Here is a 22,449-nt window from a genome sequence, read left to right on the forward strand (position 1 = left end):
TTCTTAGCTTTCAGTTGAGTGGATAAGAGGGGGAAAGGGTTCAGCCAGATTGTAGTTAACAGTGGACCTTCATCTTTGCCACTTGCCGCTGCTTCCCCCTGGGCTGCTTCATCCTGAAACCTTTGCTTTTGAGCCTGCTCAGAGCTGTAAGAAGAACCTGAAGCCTTTCAGTGGTACCTCACTAGGTGTTATAGTGCCATTCACACTCCCTGCTTTTAAGATGAAAATAACAGTGATCAGGTGCTGCAAACTGGTAAGTCATGTTTTCCACTGTTCTGGTACATAAGCTCCCCAGCTTGTTCTTCTTCACTTCTTTCCCTCTAGTGACCTACCTTGTGCTCCAACACTTTGTTATCACAGAATCTCTCAACCTTAGGATGACTTGCCTTTCCTGGTGACTCCAGTCACATTCCAATGGCAAGTCAGAGCAGGAGACTGAGAGTATATCCAACACTGGTGGTCTTGAGCAATTGTTCTGGTGGACTGATCGTATTGGGAATGTAAGTCAGACCATTATCCCTGTGTGCCAGTGATTCATCCAATACCTGTAGTCCAATTATCAACACGAACCCTTCCTTATTTCTAGCCTGATGTTATCACTAGATTTCAATCTGTTTTCCCAAGATTATCAAGGTTGCTTAAGTCCTTTGGACTCAACTTCTGGTCAGACTTATCTATAGTTCTCCCTGTCAGGCCAAACTCTGACCATCCACAATCAGCACTAAGTGGCACGGGAGCAGAGAAGGTGGGGGGTGAAGGACATAAGACCTGAAGACAAGAAAATCTGAAAATAAAATTAGGTAACACTAGCTACTGACTATTTTTTTTTTTATTAAAAGTGATGCCACTTGTAGCGCTGGATTTGGATGCAAAAGGTCAGCCACAGGCTGGTCATAGGTGGTTCCTAGACAAAAATGCCTGCAGCCAAGAGAAGAGCTTTCCTCATACTTGAATACTAAGCAGTTTCAGTCTTCTCAAAGCTCTTCCTGAATAAGGATTTCCCTGTTTTCTGATGACCTTGTTTGACATACCTTGTTCAGAAGAGGGATAGCCAAATCCCAGGGCAAAACATAGAGAAAGTGAAGAAAAGGAAGGTGGATCTGCCCTCCATTCTGTGAGGTCAGAAAGGGCCTGACTCAGTATAAACACACAACTGTAAGGTCAGTGTCAAGTTTTTCTCAATGAGCCCTCAGTTCTGAAGAACTCTTTTCAAGCAATAAAAACCCACTATGTTTTGCTTCATGATCATTTTCATGCTAATCACATGGCAGGGAAAGGTGGCTAAGTATGATCTGAGGAAGCAGCACAAATGTCCTTTGGATTCAGGATTAAAACTGTCACTAAAATACCACAGAGAAATGACAACTATGGTGATAAACCTTAACATCTCATTTTTTGGTATTACTTTCTGCGTGTAAAAAGAACAGTTTTTCCCAGTAAGTTGCTTTTTTCTCCCAAACAAACAAACTAAAACCCAGCTCATTGTTTGACCTGCAGGGAGAAAGATGGCATTAATTAGCCAGACATGTTTACAGAGGGCTAAATGTTTTCCCTCCTCATCAACATGCATTTTGACAAGAGACTCACTTTCCTGTGTTGAGCTACACTTCTGTATAAATACCTAATTTTCTGCTGGGGATTTCCAGATGAGTTTCTAGGTAGTGTTAATTTCTGAAGGCAGAAACACTATGTGACATTGAAAAAGTTTCTGATTCAGGAGATGGTCATGCCCAAACAGTATAAGTTTAGACTTGTGAAAGGAATTTATCCCAATTTCCTGAAACTACCTCTTCTGAGCCTCCCAACCTATGCAGGCACATCCTTTCTCTTGCTTCAGGGTTAAGTATAGAACTGTGAAATCCCAGTAGGATCACAGGGAGCAGGGATTATAAAGAGTAAATACAAATTGAGCAGCAAGTCTAAGCAGGAGCTGGTCAGAGGAAACTGCAGCTGAGGAAGAACTAGGATTGTAGAACCATGGAATACCAGGTTGGAAGGTGGATCTCAAGGACTGTCTGTTTCGTTCTTTCTTGGCAAAAGAAACACAATAATAAATACTGGAGTGTGATGATAAGGCCTCCTCTATGCTTTCTTTTCTCAAGGTGACCAAACCCAGACCCCTCAGCCTTTCCTCACGTGGCAGGCTTCCCAGTCCTTTATTAATCTTTGTGGCCCTTCTCCGGATGCTCTCCAGCCTGTCTACATCTATTTTGTGCATGGGGGACCAAACTGAACACAGTATTCCAGGTGTGGCCTGACAAGTACTGAGTAGAGTGGGATAATGACTTCTTTATCTATGCTGGTGATGATCTTGCTGATGCAACCCAGCATTCCATTGGTTTTCATTACCACAGCAGTACCCTGTCCTCTCATATTGGTCTTGTTGTCTACCAGGACTCCTAGGTCCCTTTCCACAGAGCTGCTCCCCACTAAGAAATTCTTCATTCACTTTGGTTAATCTTTTGGGGGTTTATTGAGTCTGATTAGAAATACTCTGCTTGATAACTAGGAAGGAGAGAGTAAAACACTGTAGGACTGACCCTGGAAGGGAAGGAAGATTCATTTAAACTCCAGTCCTAGAATCATAAGCATCATCTCTGATCTTTGCAGATCAAAAGCTCCTGTCATCATGAGTCATGGAGACAGGTGTACTTTTAACTTTGGTAATTTACTATAGATGCGTTCTGAACTTTTCTTTACCAAAAGTTAAAATATCTGGAAGAAAAGCTGATGAATAATTGCACAGCATTTCATTCAAGAGTCAATATTCGTGTGAATTTGTTAGGACAAAAATATTAAAAAGATATCAAAAAATAAGTCAGCAAGTAGAGCAAATGTAAAGATTCAAGTTTATAAAGTCCATTAGGAGACTCATGATATCACAGCCATATACCAAGACAGGACAGGCAAAACTAAGGTATGAATTGAACCTCCAGTTCCTTGGGTGCATTGATAAAGATATGTAAGCATCTGCTGTGGACCACATGCCATCTACTGCAAATTTGAAAATATCTTGGTACCTAGCTCTGAATCACCTCTAGGCAGCAGTGCACACTGTTGATAACCCCATGCCCTATCGCCTGTGACTGCTTTAAGATCTGGAAAACTATCCACTGATCTCAATAGAGTGGGTGCAGCCCTACTAATAATAAAACAACTAATAATTCCTCTGGTAGCAGCATCAGAGCATGTTTCCATGAGAGATATTACATAGTAAAAGCTTCTGCCACCACAGCAAAATCTGTCGATAACTGAAAAATCAGGGACCTGGTAGACATGCAAGCCAATTCAGTTCTCCTTTCTGCTACTTACATCCTCTCTATGACATTGCAAATCCTCAGATCAGCAATTTGCAAATTACACTAAGTTGGAGGGGAATGTCAATCAGCTGGAAGGCAGGAGGGCTCTGCAGAAGGACCTGGACAGACTGGAGAGTTGGGCTGATTCCAATGAGATGAGGTTCAATAAGGCCAAGTGCTGGGTTCTCTACTTGGGCCACAAAAACCCCTGGCAGTGCTACAGGCTGGGGACAGAGTGGCTGGAGAGTAGCTAGGCAGAAAAGGGACCTGGGAATTGTGGATTGACAAGAAGCTGAACATGAGCCAGCAGTGTGCCCAGGTGGCCAAGAAGGCCAATGGCATCCTGGCCTGGATCAGGAACAGTGTGGCCAACAGGTCCAAGGAAGTGATTCTTCCCCTGTACTCAGCACTGGTGAGGTCACACCTCAAGTACTGTGTCCAGTTCTAGGCCCCTCAGTTCAGGAAGGATATTGAGGTCCTGGAGCAGGTCCAGAGGAGAGCAAGTAGGCTGGTGAAGGGACTCAAGCACAAGTTCTATGAGGAGAGGCTGAGGGAGCTGGGGCTGTTCAGCCTGGAGAAGAGGAGGCTCAGGGGAGACCTCCTCACTCTCTACAACTCTGTGGAAGGAGGCTGTAGCCAGGTGGGGGTTGGTCTCTTCTCCCAGGTAGCTATCAGTAGGACAAGGGGGCATGGTCTTAAGCTGTGCCAGGGGAGGTTTGGGTTAGATATTAGGAAGAAATTCTTTACAGAAAGGGTAATCAGGCATTGGAATGGGCTGCCCAGGGAAGTAGTGGATTCTCCGTCTCTGGAGGTTTTTAAGATGAGACTGGATGTGGCACTTAGTGCCATGGTCTAGTAACCACAGCAGTAGTGGAAGGGTTGGACTTGATGACCTCAGAGGTCCCTTCCAACCCGGCTGAATCTATGATTCTATGATTTTACAGATTTTTAATGTGACTTCATCACATACATAGGAATTAAGTACTTGCACATCTACGTGAATCGAGACTCACGTATCTCCCTCCCTCAGATTTTTGCCACACTATTTCACTATGTGGCACTTCAACGATTTTGCAGTGGGATCTGCTCAGAAGAGTGAAAGAAAGATACTTTCTCACCTGCAGCTCTGGTTTCCCATTGACATAAACAGTGCTGTTGTTCACCATTTCCACAATGGCAACACCTAGGTTGCACCTAATTCCAAAGGAGATGCAAAAGCCCAAACCGCTCATGATGGCAATGATGTAGCGCTTGGGCAGCCCACAGCAGTAGCATTCACACAGCGCTGGCTTGCGGGTGCTTGCCTGCACAGGCTGCCCCTCTTCTGTCAGCTCAATGTGATCCTCCTCTACATTGATGCCGTCGATTTTCCTAAATGGATGAAGAAAGAAAAATTGAAAATACTTTACTGTCTCAGTAAAATTTGCTGAAATGTGGATTGACAGTTACGTGCTCCAGTCACCTGCTAACTCATCTCCTTGAGAGGCACTTGTCTCTTGGGGGTATGATGAGTTAGTGCTGGGCTAGTGCTGAGACTACACTTCTCCATGAATGACCTCTGAAGTTTGTAAATCTGAGCCATCTAGCCAGACAACTAGCTGCAGAAATGTTCACAGGCTATTCATGAGCATAACTATGAGAACTAAAGGGAGGTCAGTTGTGATGAATTCCACCAGTTCTTAGACAAGTATACATATGACAAAATTAACCATAAGTTCCAATTAGATCTACTAATACAAGGTGCCAGTAGATTTCAAGAAAAGGGTAAACACAACACAAATAGTGGTTTTGCTCAGCCCAAAATATCTTGGAATTTGTTTTCTCCTGTGAGACAAAAATCAAGGCTGTACTGCAGAGGAAAAAAGTCTCTGGTCTCTGCTATCAGAGCTCCCGCTTAAGATGTAGAAGAGACAGGCTCAGACTTTCTCTTCCCAAAAGGATTTGAAACCACATGTTCCCCCTTCTCTGAAACGTCGCTCTCACCACAAGGACTTAGGCCACTGTACAGTGAATCAATGCAACTCCTATTGTTGAACATATTGCCCTTTGTGTAAAACACTCACTGTTAAATGAGATCCGAAGGAAGTCAGGGGTTTTCTGGGTTGTTGATTCACCATTTCTCAGCAGTGGAGGCTGAAACAGTTTTGCCTGGGATCAAATTTGGTGTGGCAACTGCAGTGCAGCTGGGAGGAACTGGGAAGGAAGGTGCCAGGGATGGAAGCTCCCCCATTTACTCAGAATAGGAGCAAATGGCACTCAGCTATATCAGCCTGTGAGAGGTTTCCCACCAGTTGCTAGCATAGGAGTGCAGCTCCTCCAGCTTTGCATACCCAGCCTTTACTAGTCCTACAAGCAATGTAGCTGAGAGATTAATATTAAAAAATTGGCATTTCCATGGAATCTGGAATTGCATGATAGTGCAATTAAAAATTAATTTGGTCTCCCAGTCTGATTAGGGTTATTAACATCATGTTGCAGGGACTGTGGAAAATCTCTAGTAGAAAAGGTGAGGTGTGAAAGAACTGAACACACCCTCCCAGATCAGAGCTAGATAATTCCTTTCCTAACATTAACTTTCCAAGCGTTTGTTTTAAATGCAGGATATGGGTTTTCTGACATACTGAAACTCTTAAGGACATGACTGGCCATGAATACATGACTAGCCCACTAAACACTATCCACTATCTTAATGTTAAGTGTTTGCTAAGGGAGGCCTTTCAGTTTTGGCATCACTTTGAAGAAGTGAGCTCGGAATCCAGCTCCTTTTGTGTCTGCCATGAAATTACATGGAGTACTGTGAAAACAGGAACAGTTAGTTAATCTAAAGGAAGCCCAGCTTCCCATATAATATGAGGAAATTATTTCATTCACTCTTTTCTGATAAGGAATAACTTACTTCCTTCTTTCACACATCCAGCTGAGTGCATTTTAAATCTAAGGCACTTTGGTTTTCCAAATAAAAATAGACTATAAAGAAATATTGACAGACCATACATGGATGGGTTACACCTGACTTATTTACACGGTAGCTGGTTGGGTTTTTTGGGTTGGTTTAATCACAGGTTTGTCCAGTTATTGTCTAATGTACTACCCATAATCTAATAGTTAGTACTCTGTACTAAAGGGTTTGCAAATATAGGTGGTGAGCACAGCTTCCCGGGGAGCTTCTTGTGGACCTAAATATATCTTTCCAATATAAAGTTCCACTTAAAAATCTCGTCATTTTTAGGCTTTAGAGCTAACTGGTGCATCATTTGCTACATTATTCCCTTTTACATACCATAAAACCATTACTTCAGCCTTAGTCTTAGCAAAAAGAAAAAAAGCATTTTACAGGCTGTCAGCTCACATTTTCAAGAAACACTAGAATCCCAGTGTTTGGGGTCAAAAAGGAACTCCCATAATTATTTGATTTGATCCCTTTCTCAAACCAGTGCTCACTGCAAAGTAATCATTAGCTCATGGTCAGGCTGGAGCAGACTTTGCATTAATGCAAGATAACACAGGAAACATGATATTGCTGTGGTGTTATTGAGGGTGATTGAGAACTTATGATTCACTGGCAGGGAAACAGCATTTGTTAGTGAAATGAAAGTACAGAGAGTAATGCAGTCAGGCACTTTAAAAAGGAGACACCATATATTCCATGCTCTATGTGTTAATATAGGTAGATGTAAACAGAATGAAATATCAAAAATAAAGACATCTGGAAGTGAAAAGACAATTGAATAAATATTTTTAACAGCTGTTGTCATCTCAAAAGTGTTATTAACAAACTGAAAGAAATAAATTAGTTGTCTTCCTCTAAAATAATCTAAGATATTGACTGAATAAAATCAAAGCACAACTTTTAAATTTTTGTACCTTTACTGGGCTCTTTAATTGGTTCATTATTTTGGGCAGCTGGCAAAGAATAGACACATCATGCAAAGACAAAACATCTGTTCTGAACTGGATGTTTTCAGCTGGCTGTCAATTCAGATAGGCATGAAAACATCCTTCTGCTCCAAATTCAGTGCAGAAAGTGGTGAGCTAAGACTAACACTATGGACCAATATTGTCTCTACAGGAAAATTGATTGCTTTGCTGTTGTATTTGACTAATTAATGGAGGCAAGTTGAGCACTGATCCATGACACCAAATATATACAATATATTTTATACCCCCAAAGATTAATGCTAAGCCCTTTATAGCAGATTTGTTTTGGAGAAAACTATTTTGCAATAGCACTCCAAAAACATAGGCATTAGAGCAGTGCAGACACTCACAGAGCCAGTGTCTGACCTAGCTTTTGGTTTTATTGTATTGAACAGGTATATAATGAAGATATGGCAACCCCATGAAAAGATGAATAATATATCTTCCAATTGATCCATATATTTTGGTAGTGTCACTGAAAACTTTCACCAGTGATTTAGAAGAATACTGCTTCAGATCCAGTGCTGTCCTGTAATTACCTGCCTCATGCAGAAGAGCACTGTACTGCGCAGGAAATGTTCGCTCCTTAGATGTATGATTTTCCCCTTTTTCATCAAACATACAATACTTGGCAACTAAGAAGAGCTAAGCTATTTGAAGATATCTGCATCCATGTTCTGTGCCCAAACATCATAATTACTGTATGCAACATTTCTTTTCTTTTTTGAATGGCTACTCTGGCATATACAGAACTTTGAAAGAATTAAAGACATTTCAAAAATTCTTATCAGTAATAAATAAAATCCCTAGAGCTCATCTACATTTGACAACCTGTATTTATGGGATTTTTAGCCTAGGAGTTAGTTCTTTCTTCTATTGATAAAGTAGGTAGATTAGAATCATACGATTTAATTTAGTTGGATTAAAAACTCATCAATTTTACAATAACAGGCAAATGTTAATATTTGCGATGTGTTAAAACAGACTCGAGAACAGATTTCATCAGATATTGTAGTCTTTCACAGGTACCTGGAGTACCATGCTACACAATACTCAAACCTCACATCTACAAATTCAGTAATTATGATGATCCCTGCATAACTTCAGAAACCTATACACTGATTACTGAAAAACATCATTTATTCAAAAGCAAATAGAAAACTTCTGAGACCTTATTTACTCCTCAGGGATTTGCCCAGGTGATAATTTTCCATACCAAATCCAGGAATTGACACACTGGTACCAAATCCAGGAATTGACGCACTGGTACCAAATCCCAGTACAGGCAGGCAAACTCTCTTAACTTATTCAATCCATGGGACCTCTCTTGCTGGTTTCTGCATAGTATTTCCATGAAACTCATGGCATGTCTCAAACACCGAGGGGCTGCATCTCCCAGGCTGCAGGGCAACCTTGCAGTTTCTCCTCAGCACAGTTTCAGTGCACTGAAGGGATGGATGCCCTTTGGGTGCCGCAGTGCCACACGTGTGCATTGTGCCCTTGCTCTAACCCTGTTGCACAAGACACCTCACACAGCTCAAAAATCAGCTGAATCTGGCCCCCCCACACTGTGCTCACAGTGGTCTGGAAGGCACTAAACTCTCTCTCTACTTGTACGCAAAGGGAAAATTTGAGAGTCCAGTGCAGCCAGAGAAGCCTTGCCTGATGCAAGGGTGTATCATTCACCTTCAAGTTGCAGCTTTTAGTAATTTAGGCTAATCCACCAAGCGACATCTGCAGCAGCCAGAGTTACACCTATCAGGGCCCAGACTTCATACAGCATCCGTGTGACATGGCCTATATGACTTTACACATCAAAAGTGATATTATTTAGATGTAAACCCACTTAGTCACTTCCCACTTCACCAGTAACCCCACAGTTGCCTTTAGCTGGTCCAAGACTCCTGAAATCCTTAAGCAGGGAGAGCCTAAGATTTTACTTCAGTTCATGACTTTTTCTTTGACTGCACTAAGTTCACAGAAGGACCAAGGTGTTTGCGCCTGCCAAGAAGCTCTGCATGAAAGGATTTCTTTTTTGGGGAACATAAGGTTTACAGAGCCACAGCTCTGATATTCATCCACCCAAGCCTTGAATCCTCAAATTTTATTCTTTTTTTGCTTCCTCACTGTATATACTTAACACAAAAAAATTTTTTTTGCATTAAAAATATTTTATACAAAACACTTAAAACATTTTCTAGAACATCTTCTAAGACCTCACAAAATGAAACTGCTGCCAAAGGCCTAAAGAAAGGATGTCTCTTGAGTCTCCCCTGCTCCCTTCCAGGATCCAGACACCCTAAAATCACCTCCTGTGAACAGACTTATTTTGCAGCACTCACAAAATAATTTGAGGTTGTTGCACACCTGTGAGGAGGCCAGTGAGTCACTTTATGCTGCCTGCACTTTAGCACTTGAGCTCGACTGCGGACAATCACTATGCAGCAGCCGGTGTCTGGCAGCTGCTTTTGCCAGGTACCAGCTTCTGGATCTGCTCTGTTGTTTGCAAGACAGAGGAAACATGGTGGGAAGGCACAGAATGGTCATATTTACCAAAGCTAAAAAGCATTTTTCTATCCACTTTGCTAGTTTTGACCCCACATCAACACACTGCAGTCAGTGAAATCACACCGCATGGCCTAATCAAGAATACGCATTAATATAATTCGTCATCTATCAAATGATAGAAGAGAAACCAAATTCTTTGCTGATTTACACCAAATTAAAGCAAATTGGATTGGATAAAGAGCAAAGTCAAGGTTGCAGCTGATACGTATGTACAGGCACCACCATGTAAAAACACAAGTGTATGCTCTCATTTGCAAACTAAGCTGTAGAGAATGGAGTTCAAGTTAAAAACGTGCCTGTTTCATTTGTTTACAGAAACCTTCAAATATGACTGCGTATTTCCTTCAAGCTAAAGTTGCAGCAATTATTACTTAGATCTGACTGCAAACATAGTAAAAAAGACTTCAGAGTTTGGATTATTTCCTCTGCTGGCTAGTTCATCTAAGGAAGGCACTAGGATATGTATGTTTAAAACAGAAAATAATTAAGTTTACAAACTGTCTTGTATCTCAATTGGTATTAGATTTAATTTGATTCAGTAGCAGTATTGCTGAAGTTGGATGTCAGTACTTATCAACTGTGTAGGAAACCAGCATGATATCCTTGATACGTGGTTACAAGAGGAGAATAATCTGGATAATTTAAAGTGAACTCAGTGTACTGCCACATCACATACTCATTAGATAGAAACCCTACATGGTTTTGGTCAAATTTGGTCAGCAGAGTCCACAGCAAAGAAAATTTATCATTGAGTAAGTGACTTAATCTAATGTTCTTAAAGAAAAACTGATTCCCTGGAATTACTGTAGAGTATTGTAAAGGTAAAAAAATCAAAATGTCAGACTTCATCTGTAACATCGTAAATGAAAAAACAAAAAGTTAAGTAGAAACTGTGTAGAACACAAATACTTTTTCACATAATACAGAAGTAGAGTAACTGGCAATCTACCAGTTCTTATTATGCATCTCTTAAAAGTGTACTTTCTTATTCTCTTGCATGTATGTTCTGCAGCATAGTATATGTAAATTATTACACATTTTCTTGTTATCAGAAGCATGTTTATATGTGCCAAGAACTGTATCTTGAGTCAAAATAGCACTCCTAAAAGAAGGTAAAGGGATGGATAGGAAAGCAAATACAATTCAGTCACTAGAAACACCTTCAGTTCAAATGTTGTCCTGATCCACACAAAGATTTAAAACACTTAACATCAAGCATGCAAGAAATGCCACTGAACCCTCTGGCTCTCATTTATTGATTAAATAAGTGTTGTCAGTGGCCATTACTAAGAGAAATAATCTTCCATTTAAATGAGAAATCTCTTTCCCTTTATGAAACTGGTCATTTGTTACATCAGATTTTCATCTATCTAAAAATAAAAATCCTCCATTTCTTGTTTCATAAAACTGTCAGATTAAGATGAAAATCTTTAATCTTTTCTATCTTTTTACTAGCAAACAGCTGCTTCTCCTTTTTCTTTCTCTAATTTGCTAGTCTCAATAAACACACACGTACACATCTCTATTTAATATATTTTCTCTTACTGACTCAGAACAAGATTTAAAAAACCCCAAAACCTGTAATTTAGGAACATTAAGTCAAGATGCCATTCAGGAGTGGCATCATTTGGGAGTGTTAATTCCCATTAAATCATTACTTTTTCTCATGCATGCTAAACTACAGAATTATTCATATGTAATTATTTAAAAGTTTTTAATTAAACAGTTTTTCAAGCTCATTGTAATATTACAACATTATTTCATAACTTATTTTCACCTTTTTTTGTTTAATATAAATATTCTATGATCTATAGTCATATGCTGTTGTAACAGTGCTCCTTCTACATCTTCTGTCTTACAGTAAGGTGTCTCACCCTCTAAACTCAGATATTAATTTTACAACTCTAAATTCTGTTTCATGTTTATACGTTTTTCTGTACTGCATTTTCCTTAATAGATTGAAGTAATGGACCCATCTGGGAATTTTCTGTTGGATTTTACCTTCTCAGATTCCCCAGCGAGTCACTAATGGTGTTCTTCACCTTTTCCTTTCCTGGGTTAAAAAATCTTTCTTTCAATGAACCGAGCCCTTTGAAAGGCATTTTGTCTTTCTTCTTCAGTAAATCCCTTATGTCAACAAGCATTCACTTCTGCTGTCATATTTCCCGATGCCAGATTCAGGAGCCTCCACAGGTCCCCTTCGTGACCTCTGCAATACCAACCAGTTGCTCAAGAAAGGAGCATGGAAGAAAAAAAAATTAAAAAATCAAACCAGATCTTCCAAATCCAGAAGGGCAAAGCTCTGGAGCGAAGCCCCCTCAGAAGCACTCAGGGACTCGGCGTTGCACTTGCAGCAGCTCGGCTGTGCATCTGTGCACGCTCGGTACCTGTACGGGGTCAGTTCGTCTGGGGGCTGCAGCTGGGGAGCTGGAGGTGCTGCTGAGGGCCAGTGTCCCTGGGCAGGATGGGCTGCCTGCTCCACAGGCGAACCTCAGGCTGGCTGGCTGGGGCTCATCCTCAGTGCATCCCTCCCTCTCTCCTTCCCTCCCTCCCCTGCCTCTTTCATGCCGAGATCCTGTGCAAGGTGGTGCTATAGTAACGGACACAATACCTGTCCTCAAGCCACTCCAGTTCATTAATAAGACCTCATCTATGGCAAGGGCCAGAAGTTTATTAAACATTTATGAGTCCTTTCTGCAGGGAGGGAATTATTGCAAGCTACAGTTCTCGTTCACTGTGTACCCCCCACCCAGGGGAGCCCCCTCACCCCAATGCACCTGCTGGTTTGAACCCAAACTTGCCTTCCCCAGCCTGGTCATTTATTATTGATGTTACTGGGCCCTTGGGCAGATAGATGCAGAGGTACATTGGTGCAAAGCTGTTTAAATAACCAATGGAATTCTAGCTATAAATTAAATCAATTACATTTTTGAAACACAGCGTGGCTCAAAGAGGTGAACCAGTCCAACTCCATGTGACTTCATGATGGCAATGCTTCTCCTAGCATGGCAGAAAGTACTTAATGAAAACTTGCAAGGAAATGCAGCCCACCAGTATGCTCATCATACCTGCACATTGGCTGGAGTCAAATGAAGAATTTCTGCTTTTGGCAAGGCTTCAGTTATTGGATGTGGGTTATAGACAACAAGTGAAGAATAAAAATAACCCCAAAAAACAGAACAATCAACCAAAACCAAACCAAACCAAACAAAAACAAACAACAAACAAACAAACAAACGAGCAAAAAAAAACCCAAACACCACCAATCAACAAAAAAACCTCAAAGCCCCCAAACCAAAAAACCAAACTATTTCATATACTCCCTTCCCTGTCAGCCCTTCTCTGTTCTTTGGGTGACAGGGAAGGCACAAACCTCACGGGTTGTTAGAAAAAGGGAGAGCTTTGTGTTTGGCATATTACCTTACTCTGCCAAGAAAAGTTAAAACAAGAACCCACCAGTGCCTCATCAGGCCACCAGCAGGATAAGAATTGGTTTCTCCTGGAAGTCCCCAGCTGACAGTTGCCATGTGGAGGGCAGATGGGCAGGCTGCTGCCCAACCACAAACCCCAGCTCCTGTTCTGCCTCTGGCCACCTGGTGTCCCTAAGCAAGCTGCCATGGTTCTGGTAATCCTCCTGACCTACACTGACATTATGCTTCCAGGCACAGTGGCCTTACTTTCCTTGTAAGTTCTGTTCAGAGCTTGGTCTATCCAAACTCTACAGACAGAGAGAAGAAAAAAAGAAAGCAAGAAAGTGATTCCTCCAGAGAAATAAACCCTATCTGAGTTGTTTTCACTTACAAACTCCTCATTTGGATGTTTGAATTGAGTTGGATTGAATGGGATGTAAACATGGGACAAAGACGTGCAAGGACTATACATCCACCTATCCATTCCTCTCCTGGCTCCTTGCACAGGCCCTCAGTCTCTGGGTTTTAGATGTCTCCATAATACAAATACCAAACGTCTGGATTGTCCCAGCTCCACTTTGAGGAAGAGGATGTTAGAAAATACACTTCCTCATGGTTATGTCAGGCAGGCAAGTAGCTTTCACTGAAATCCTTTACTCCTGGTACTAATCAGGAGAAGAGAAGAGAGGGAAAGGAGAGAGGAGAGAGAGAGAGAGAAGACAGAGAGATGAGAGAGAACATACCTAGGAGCAGAGAAGGTTTTGCTTAGCTGGAGCAAAACTGGCTCTGCTGTTGAATAATTCATATGATGTAGAGAAGCATCAGAAAACTCCAGCCTCTGTCCTTGCAGACAGTCCTCCCACAGCGAACAGTAGGAACATGGGACCACCAGCTCCCAACATTACCTACCCACATGCCTGTAGCAGAGCTTCTCTGGGTGTATTTCTATCTAGTTGGGTGGAACAGCAACTGCTCTCACTGCCAACCCAAGGACTGCCCAATGACTCTCCCTGCAGCATGTCCTGCTGCCCTGGGAGCAGCTGCAACTCCTATTTCTCCTCTGCCTCCTCCTCGCACTGCTCAAGTTTGAATCTGGCCATCTCCAAACTGAGTAAAAGGAAGTAAATCCTCCTGATTTCTCACTCCAGATCCCTGGCCCTGGTTTAGCCTGGCTCATTGGGGCCTGCAGACAGCCCGAGCAGCCAGGTCACCACTGTGGAAAGGCCCCACACAATGCATTAAAACAGTGTCTCCAGTCTCCACAAGGCACTCAGAAAATGAACCCTAGCAGGTCAACCGCCAGACATCAGAGGTATGTATGGTTTTAGGGCTATATACATATAAAATTAATATATAATCAAATTGTCTTCCATTTAAACAAACATTAATTTGCTAGCATTTGAGAGAGTTTCCTGGATGTTCTTATGGCAGCTGAACACCTGAAACCATGTAGGAACCCAGCTCTGAACTGAAAATGGTGCAAAGTCTAGTGCAGGAATTCACTTTGGAAGACTAGAGCTCAGGCTGGAAAGTGGTGTTCAAAACCCATACCTCCCAGCAGCTGTGGAACAGAGCGTTTTAGCTTGCCCTTCTTTCCAGGGTTCTGATCATGCTTCAGATAAAGAGATCACAGAGTAGACACAAGAAAGAAGCTATGCTTAAAATTCAGGGCTTTATTCATTTATCCACTCATTCTCTAATTGCATGGATATCTGAAGTCTGTCCTTCATGCATTTGGGACTGATTCAAGTAGCTTCCTCAGAGATATATCCTGGCTAGCCCCTGGCTAGGTATGTTCCCTTCGTGCATGTAGGGCCATTAACAGAATTACACATTTCTCACAGCAGGTTTCATCCCTCCCTCCTCTTTACTCTTTGCAATTCTTCACTGCCTGCACTTCTGTAGTGCTGCAGTAGTATCCCATTTTCAAATTCATATACCCTTTCCCTAAGGCTTAAAGAAAGGATGTTAGTCACTCTTGCTTTTCTTGCAGGGAGGCAGCTCCATAGGAGCAGTGCTGTTTCTCTGTTTCCTCCTCCTCAGGTACAGACTAGTAAACTGCAGAGTGTGTCACAGCAGCTTTGCAGTGCCTTGATCCTGCTGGGGCACCATCTCTGGGACACCACCCAAGTCTCAACAAGAATGTACTGGATGAGGCCATGGCATTCCCTATGTGACTAATCCCAGTACACATTTTGGAGCATCAGCTGAGGAAATCTCTCTTCCTTAACAAGACCTAACACTATAGCCCCTATGGACCCAGCTGCCATTTTTACTACATTTTTCTTTCCTGTTTCAAACCTATGTCCTAATTTTCTTTTCAGAAATTATACTCTATTGTGATTCTTCTTTTGCTATCTCAGACCTTCTTAAAACACAGTGTATTGTACTATATAATTTCATTTTAAGTCTGCTGCTTGCAAGCTGGAGTTTAAGTTCAAGACACAGCATTTGCCTGCACTTGCAAAGAAATATTTTGTAAAATTAAAACTTTATGGCTCTCACAACTTGTAGCCACTACTGAAACTACAGACTCACATCCTCAAAGAACCCTAGGAAGGCTGTATCAAAACTGTGTTTTAACACCAATACAGACCTAAAACCAGCATGCAGACAGCCATTGCTGTGGGCTTATATACTATCATTACCTCAGGATAATTTTCAAGAAAAAAATGAGTTGTAAGAAAACTTGGAAACTGGTCAAGTGCACATATAGGAGATATGCCCCAAAAATAACTGCGCCTTGCAGACACAGGGTTTGATTCAGGGTTGCAGCAGCCCCTTAAGATAACTAAGCAATCAAACATCAGAGTTAACAATAAACATAAGTCTTACACGGAAGAGTAGTTTCTACAGGTAAAAGTACAACTAGAGGCTATCTAATTTGTTAGTTATTTCTTCTGTTGAAAAGCCTCAAAAAATCATCTTTATGCTACTCCTACCAATGATTCCTCAAAATAATGGTTGGGGTAAAGTCCTAGCCACATTTAAAGGACTTTTGCTCTTGGTTTCAGTGCAGACTGGATAGCATACACATTTCATATGCAGGTGTTATTCAGACAAGTGTGCTTCTCATTAATATGATGCCTGATACAGCCTTGCAAGCAGCCACTTTTCCCAATGCTTGCAAAACATAAAATTTTGAACTCTTTACAAATATTTAATTATCATAGTAATTGATACCCTGTCACTAACAGGGTGTCACTAACAGTCAATTTAACCTTCTGGTGTCTCTACTGAATTAACATAGAGATGCTGTGTGATCAACCCTAACAGCAACCAAAGGCTGCTGGGGTCCTCCAGTGGAAACACACACAAGTGCAAAGCATTGTCACAGCCTGGGCAGCCAAGGTCAGACTAGAATAACTTTGTTAATTTTTAATCAGTTTCTTTTCAGTTCAAGGCCATATGATCACATCCCTGGTGCTTGTGGGCTGCTTGTTGGATCACAGTTTGTTCTTGTTATTTGGAGGAACCTTCCTTTGGTAAAGTGAGATGAGTTTGTCTTTTTAGCTCTTACCAAGAGCTCAAAGGCTAGAAAATCCTTGTGACCTGTCTTCCTAATTGAAGATTTCTTAAAATTAAATTGAATTAAAACATTTCAATGTTTCAAAATTAAGTCTCTTTGGAAGTTTTAAATACTTCCTTTTCTTTCAAATGGAGCAAAGTAATGAAGCAGAAGTGATGAATGTTGGTTTCATCTGCATGTGGGCCTTACAGTTGGTAGACTTTAATATTTACAGCAGTGTGAGTTTGACAATGCTTTGCCCATGGACAAGACCGAATTCAGAATTTTCTGTGATTCTGTGAAAAAGTTTATAGAATCATAGAATCATCCCTTCAGGAAAAGACTTTTAAGATCATTGCATCCCCCTGTTAATCAGCACTGCCAAGTTCACCACTAAGCCATGTCCCTAAGTGGTGCCTTAAAGGTCCACTCAGATGACAAGCATATTTTATCATTAGGCATGAAACTTTGGGGTGAAATCAATTATCCCTCTGTACAGTGACTGGTGTACTGGAGACTGTATTTCTATTGGCATCTGTAAGAGTCTCTCAGCCTTCAAGATCTACAGCATTTGATGTCAAAGATGAAAGGGGTGACCTGGGATCCCATGGGGTTAGGAATAAATGATCAATATGGTTCTTCAGGTTTTGAAACCTATGGCTTTACATCTATAGTTTTCCTCCATAAATGAAGATGGATTCAAAGACTTCAGGATCCTGATTTCTATTTTACCGTATATGAGAACTGAGTGCTTTCCTGACGACTTAAAATGCTTTGGGTTGAGTCTGCTCAAATCAAATTTTCAGATGCTATGTTTGATTCCCTAATGACTGCAGCAAAATCAGCACTAATTTCAAATGGTTAAAAAAACTCATCTTTGGTTTCTAGTTTCTGCTTCCCGATCAGATCACTGATACGAAAGGTATTTGATCATAGTTGGACACAAAATAAAAATAGAGGCTCCCGGGATCTAGCAACAAGTAAAACAATAATGGAAATAAGAATTCTTATTTATAATTTTCATTACTGGAAACTGCTAATTAAGTAGTAATTTCCTACACCTTACACAGTAAGTAAGAGGGCTTTAAAGCATTTCTATGTGGAAAGTTCCTATGTGAAGTACGTGTCTTTCTCCACCAAAAAAAAAAGACAAAGTTTCCACATCATTGCACTAACTAATACATTGATGATAATTTCTGTGCATACAGGAATACAGTATGTTCTTTTAAAAGTGGGTCCTTTTTTACTTTCACAAAGCAGTATAAGGAAAGCCTTGTAGCTGGATAAGAACATTTCTATAATGTTTGCAATTTATTTGAATGTTTCTTGGGTTATAGCGACACCTTATGGCAGTTTTATTACATCTTACAGGTCATTTTCAAAATTACCATCTCTTACAACCTTTTATATACAGCCTGTCACTATCAGTAAGAAACTGCCTTGATGTTTTTAGAAATCTTTTTGTTACAAGTTACTCAAAAGATGATTCCATCTCTTCAAATTTGTGGTTTCCCTTTTGCTCTTACTGGGAAAATACATTTTGGAGGAGAATAGTCTTTGGTATTGTCTTCTCTTCATGTTTAACAGATAATCTATGGCAGGTAGTATATACATATCATAGCAATTGTAAATACCTGTAGTGATACCCTGCTTGTAAATAGCCTCTTGCTTGATTGATTTACCAAATTATATCACATAGCTCATTGTGTTCCTCTAATCCTAGATCTGAACTCTTCAAAAGAAAACTCTGTAATAAAAGCTAATGAAAAAATTCTTCCCTTTTAAATACTGTTGGAAAACAAAACTGCGGGATATGTAAATGAAACTGGCTTCTACATGAAGATCAGAATGTATAAAACCTGCCTTCCCAGGGCTCTCCCTTACATGAATTTTCTAGTGTCTAACCAGAGTTATCTCTATCTACAGCCCTTCCCTCACTTGAAGGGTAAAGTTGGTCCCTCTAGTGAGGTAACAGTTACCCTAAAACTTACATTAATTCTTTACCTTTAGTATTTTAACAACACTTTCATCAAACAAGGGTTGAAAGTGGGCAACAGGTTTGTAGTTGCAAAGGGCTGAGAAGGAATGGGGGAGAAGGATGACTGAGCAGTCACATTAATCTTAAAAAAACAGCTGAAAATCTACATATGAGATAGTTTACTTGAAGGGGGAGTTGCACTTAGGCTGAACTGCAGTTAGGGCTTATTTATGTCAGAAAAAAATAAGCTCCAGAATACCTTTCGTGTAACCCTTTCTTGTTTAAAAATTATTACATAGAGAGAGATGCAGTTTAAAATGATAATCAACATTTTGTTTCATTGAGCAAAATAGTTCCATTTAAAATTAATATTTTAAGTTCTGACAACAGATGTCAGTGTCTAAATATGTCATCTCTTACAACCTAGAAATTAAAAAAATAAAAAAAAGCATGCTTTTGCCAGACTTTTAAAGATACTCCCATTGCTAAGCTAGGTGAAATCACTGACTAAATAACCACCACTGCCTGAGATTTTTTTGAAAGAGTGGAAAGGAAACCAGTTCTATTTCAATTTAAACCCACTAGTTTTTCCAAGTTAAGAAACTGAGAAACACTGACAAAGAAAAATCTTCTTTTCCCTTACAATGCATGCATTAAAAGGAACTGAATAAAAATGAAATTAAACAATTATGGAGTCTTGAAAGACACGGTGACCAATAATGCACAGTTCAGCCCAGTGCTTTTAGTTCAAATAAATTTGTTTTAAAATGCACAGTTTTAATACAGTTGCTTTTTAATAACTCTAATCTGTATGTATACATATTTAGCTATTGAATATTTTACCTACCTTTCTCCAGAAAATGTCTGCTACAGCAAAACAAAGAGTGGAAAAAAGGGATTTATTCAACTTCCTAATCACAATCATTCAATTTAACAAAGTAACCTTTTCCAAGACAAATAAACATAATGAAACATTCCAATAAGTGTGTTAAGATTAAATTAAATCTGAGCTCAAGCAGCAGCCCAGCAGCAGCAGTAGCAGTAGTTGTCAGGACCAGTTAAGCTCTTCCATGAGACAGCATCAACCAGCACTTCTGCACAGGCACCAGGAATTTGAGCAGAGCAGTTTGGCAGGGGGCACTGTTTCAAAGAAAATAGGTCCAAGCCTATGGAGTTGGCACTAGATATTCTGACATTTTGGAGATGACATTTTCCACTGTCTTTCCTCCTTTTTTTTTTTTTCAGGCATTCCCTGAAATCTGCCTCTCTGCTCTGAAGGGTTGCTGTATCACTCTGGGATCTGGATTCAGTAATCCTGCAGATCACTTACCTGCAGCTGCTTTTATCATTTCTCCTTTGGTCTCATGCTGCCTGTAAAAGAGCTAGCAAGGGAAACAGATGCCTACTTATCTACCCTCTCCATCAGCTTGCCAGAGCCAGACCATCAAGCCGAGATGCAGAGCCTCATGTTAGGTTCCCTTCTTTAGCCCCTGACGGCAAAACAAAAGCCTCCAGATATAAGGTATCAGGCACAAAATTCAGACTGTCACTGTCATAAATTCAGCATTCCCTTACCAAGTATCACCAGAAAAACAAAATTGACAAAGCTTTACACAGCCATGTGCTGCTTGGGAGCATGGATGCAAAAAAAAAATATTCAAGAGAAAGGATATGTAAGAGACGGCTGCATCAGAAAGGGCCTGGAAAAGTAAAAGGCACATGGTCCAAAGGAAAATTCTGACAAAAGAATTGGTATACATGGGATTAAGCTCAGTTAAGTTGGCAATTATGTGTGAAGAGACCTCCACTTATTTAATCTCTCCAACGTGCAGAAAATCAAGGCTTTATACTATCTATGACACGAAAAGAATAAGGAAATAGCTCCTACCCAGCAGCCAGATAATGATCTGATTAGCTTAAGAAATGTTTATAGTGCTTGTTTAAGCAAAGAGTTTCAGCTGTATGGTTCTGGTTTGCAAAATGTGGCAGTGAGGATATTGCAAATGTGTTATTTCACTGTAAATCCTTCTCTCATAATGGTTGTCAATCAGTAACAATCCATGAATTAATTCTTTAGGAAACAAAGCATATATACACAATCAAACTGAAAAAAAACTCAACTAATTTAACAGTTTCCTGCTTGCCAGATAATAAAAAAAGAACAGATTAAATATTAATTTAATCCTGCACAGGATAATGATGAAAATACAATAGTACTTTATATTGAAATCACTTCAATTGCAACATGACATTTAGTATCTATCAAGTCAGAAATCCACATCAAAAACTACTTCTCTTCCTAGTTTTATCCAACAGATGAAGTTTTTGAGCAATCACTGTAAGACATGATTGTTTCTAGAAATTTTAAAAAAATAAAAATAATTAAAAAATCTGGTGCCATGTTACGATAGATTCTTCAGATGAAATTTATTGCTGTAGTAACAGTCTCATCTGATTGCTTCATTAGCATTTTTGTTTATTTGCAGTATTTGAAGTCACTTCTGTGACATCAGCCAAACACTCACAGCTTTGGTGCTATTAGTTAAGTGTTTATTTCATCAGCATGGCAGGGGCAAGATTTGTATTTCTAGTTTTTTAGTTCTCTGCTCTAATGTTTGATTTTTCTGTTCAGAAAATCAGCAGTTATTCTGCCTTGTGGTGCTTGGTTCTTAAGTAACCTGCTGGAAAGAAAGCTCTAAAAAGTTTTGGTTTTGTTTACTCTTACAAACCATAGTCCTAAGCTAGCATTAAGGATACATGGAGACAGACACGAACAAATGGTGCCAGTATAGTAACTTCAGCTCCCAATCCTTGGTTTTCAGGTCAAAGATAACAACGTTTTCATTGATGTGGTTTCGAATGGAGCTACTTCTTTCATTATCCTTGATTTGAATGGCTAATTACTGCAGAAGAGTGTAAAATTTAGTCTTTTGAATGTTGTCCAAAAGGTGAAGTATTTTAAGAAATTCCATTAAAAAAAGGCCAAATAATAACTACAGCACAAACAAAAAACCCTTCAAAAATTGGTATGCAGATGTAGGCAGGTCATTAAATCTCTATAATTTCTAAGTTTCCAGTTGCTTCACATCCACAAGTCCCTTAATTTGCAGTAAGAAACTGCACTAGAGCCATAACAGTATAGTTCATATGCAGGTGTCCTACAGAGAAAAAAAAAGATTTTTTTTTTAGCATTTTACAGTTTAAAATTTATGTCTGGAATACTTAGTAAGTTTTTTTTAGAGCTTGAATAACTAGTACTTATTTAGCTGCTGTTAGGTTTGTGCACGGGTAGGAGTATAAACTCAGTTCTTTCTTTGTAAGTTTGGCACAAGAAATCAGAATCCCCCTTGTCACTCTCAAGAGCCAGTTTTTCAATCTACTGAGCAAGTGCAGTGGCCTCCAGCAGGTGACATGAGCACAGGGAATTTCTGAGATGCAGGATAAAAGTGCACTTGTGTCTGGCAACAGGAAGACAACATTGAATGAACCATTTCTGTTTGCATAACTCCTCACAAAGAGCCAATTTCCTACATTTACTGAGCTGCATTCCTCACAGCTGCAAACTCCATAGGATAACACAGCCCTACAAACACCGATATAAAAAAGATTAACCTAAAGCTCTGGTATATGACAAATATAAAAGGTAGGACTAGAGATAATTAAGTGATGAAGCAGAGATGAAAGAGTTTCATGAAAGAATTTATGAAAATTTCAACCTTAAGCCATAACAAACCAACCCAAAACACCTGGATTTCAGCACCTGGGACC

At 40.0% G+C, this 22,449-nt stretch overlaps 1 protein-coding gene across 1 annotated transcript in view; it reads right to left on the reverse strand.

The window, feature by feature from the left end:
• SLC17A8 (solute carrier family 17 member 8) overlaps positions 1-12,196 on the reverse strand; it is a 32,866-nt gene extending 20,670 nt beyond the window's left edge. The window contains exons 1-2 of the mRNA XM_027660597.1: positions 11,787-12,196; positions 4,418-4,670 (exon numbers count right to left, since the gene is read on the reverse strand). Of these exons, the coding sequence (XP_027516398.1) occupies positions 4,418-4,670; positions 11,787-11,929 (396 nt within the window). The 5' untranslated portion in view covers positions 11,930-12,196. The remainder of the gene's footprint in view (positions 1-4,417; positions 4,671-11,786) is intronic.
• Positions 12,197-22,449: the final 10,253 nt, after the last annotated feature.

This window comes from Corapipo altera, unplaced genomic scaffold (assembly GCF_003945725.1).
Source record: "Corapipo altera isolate COAL_440 unplaced genomic scaffold, ASM394572v1 1, whole genome shotgun sequence".
In the NCBI taxonomy this organism is placed as follows: Eukaryota; Metazoa; Chordata; class Aves; order Passeriformes; family Pipridae; genus Corapipo; species Corapipo altera.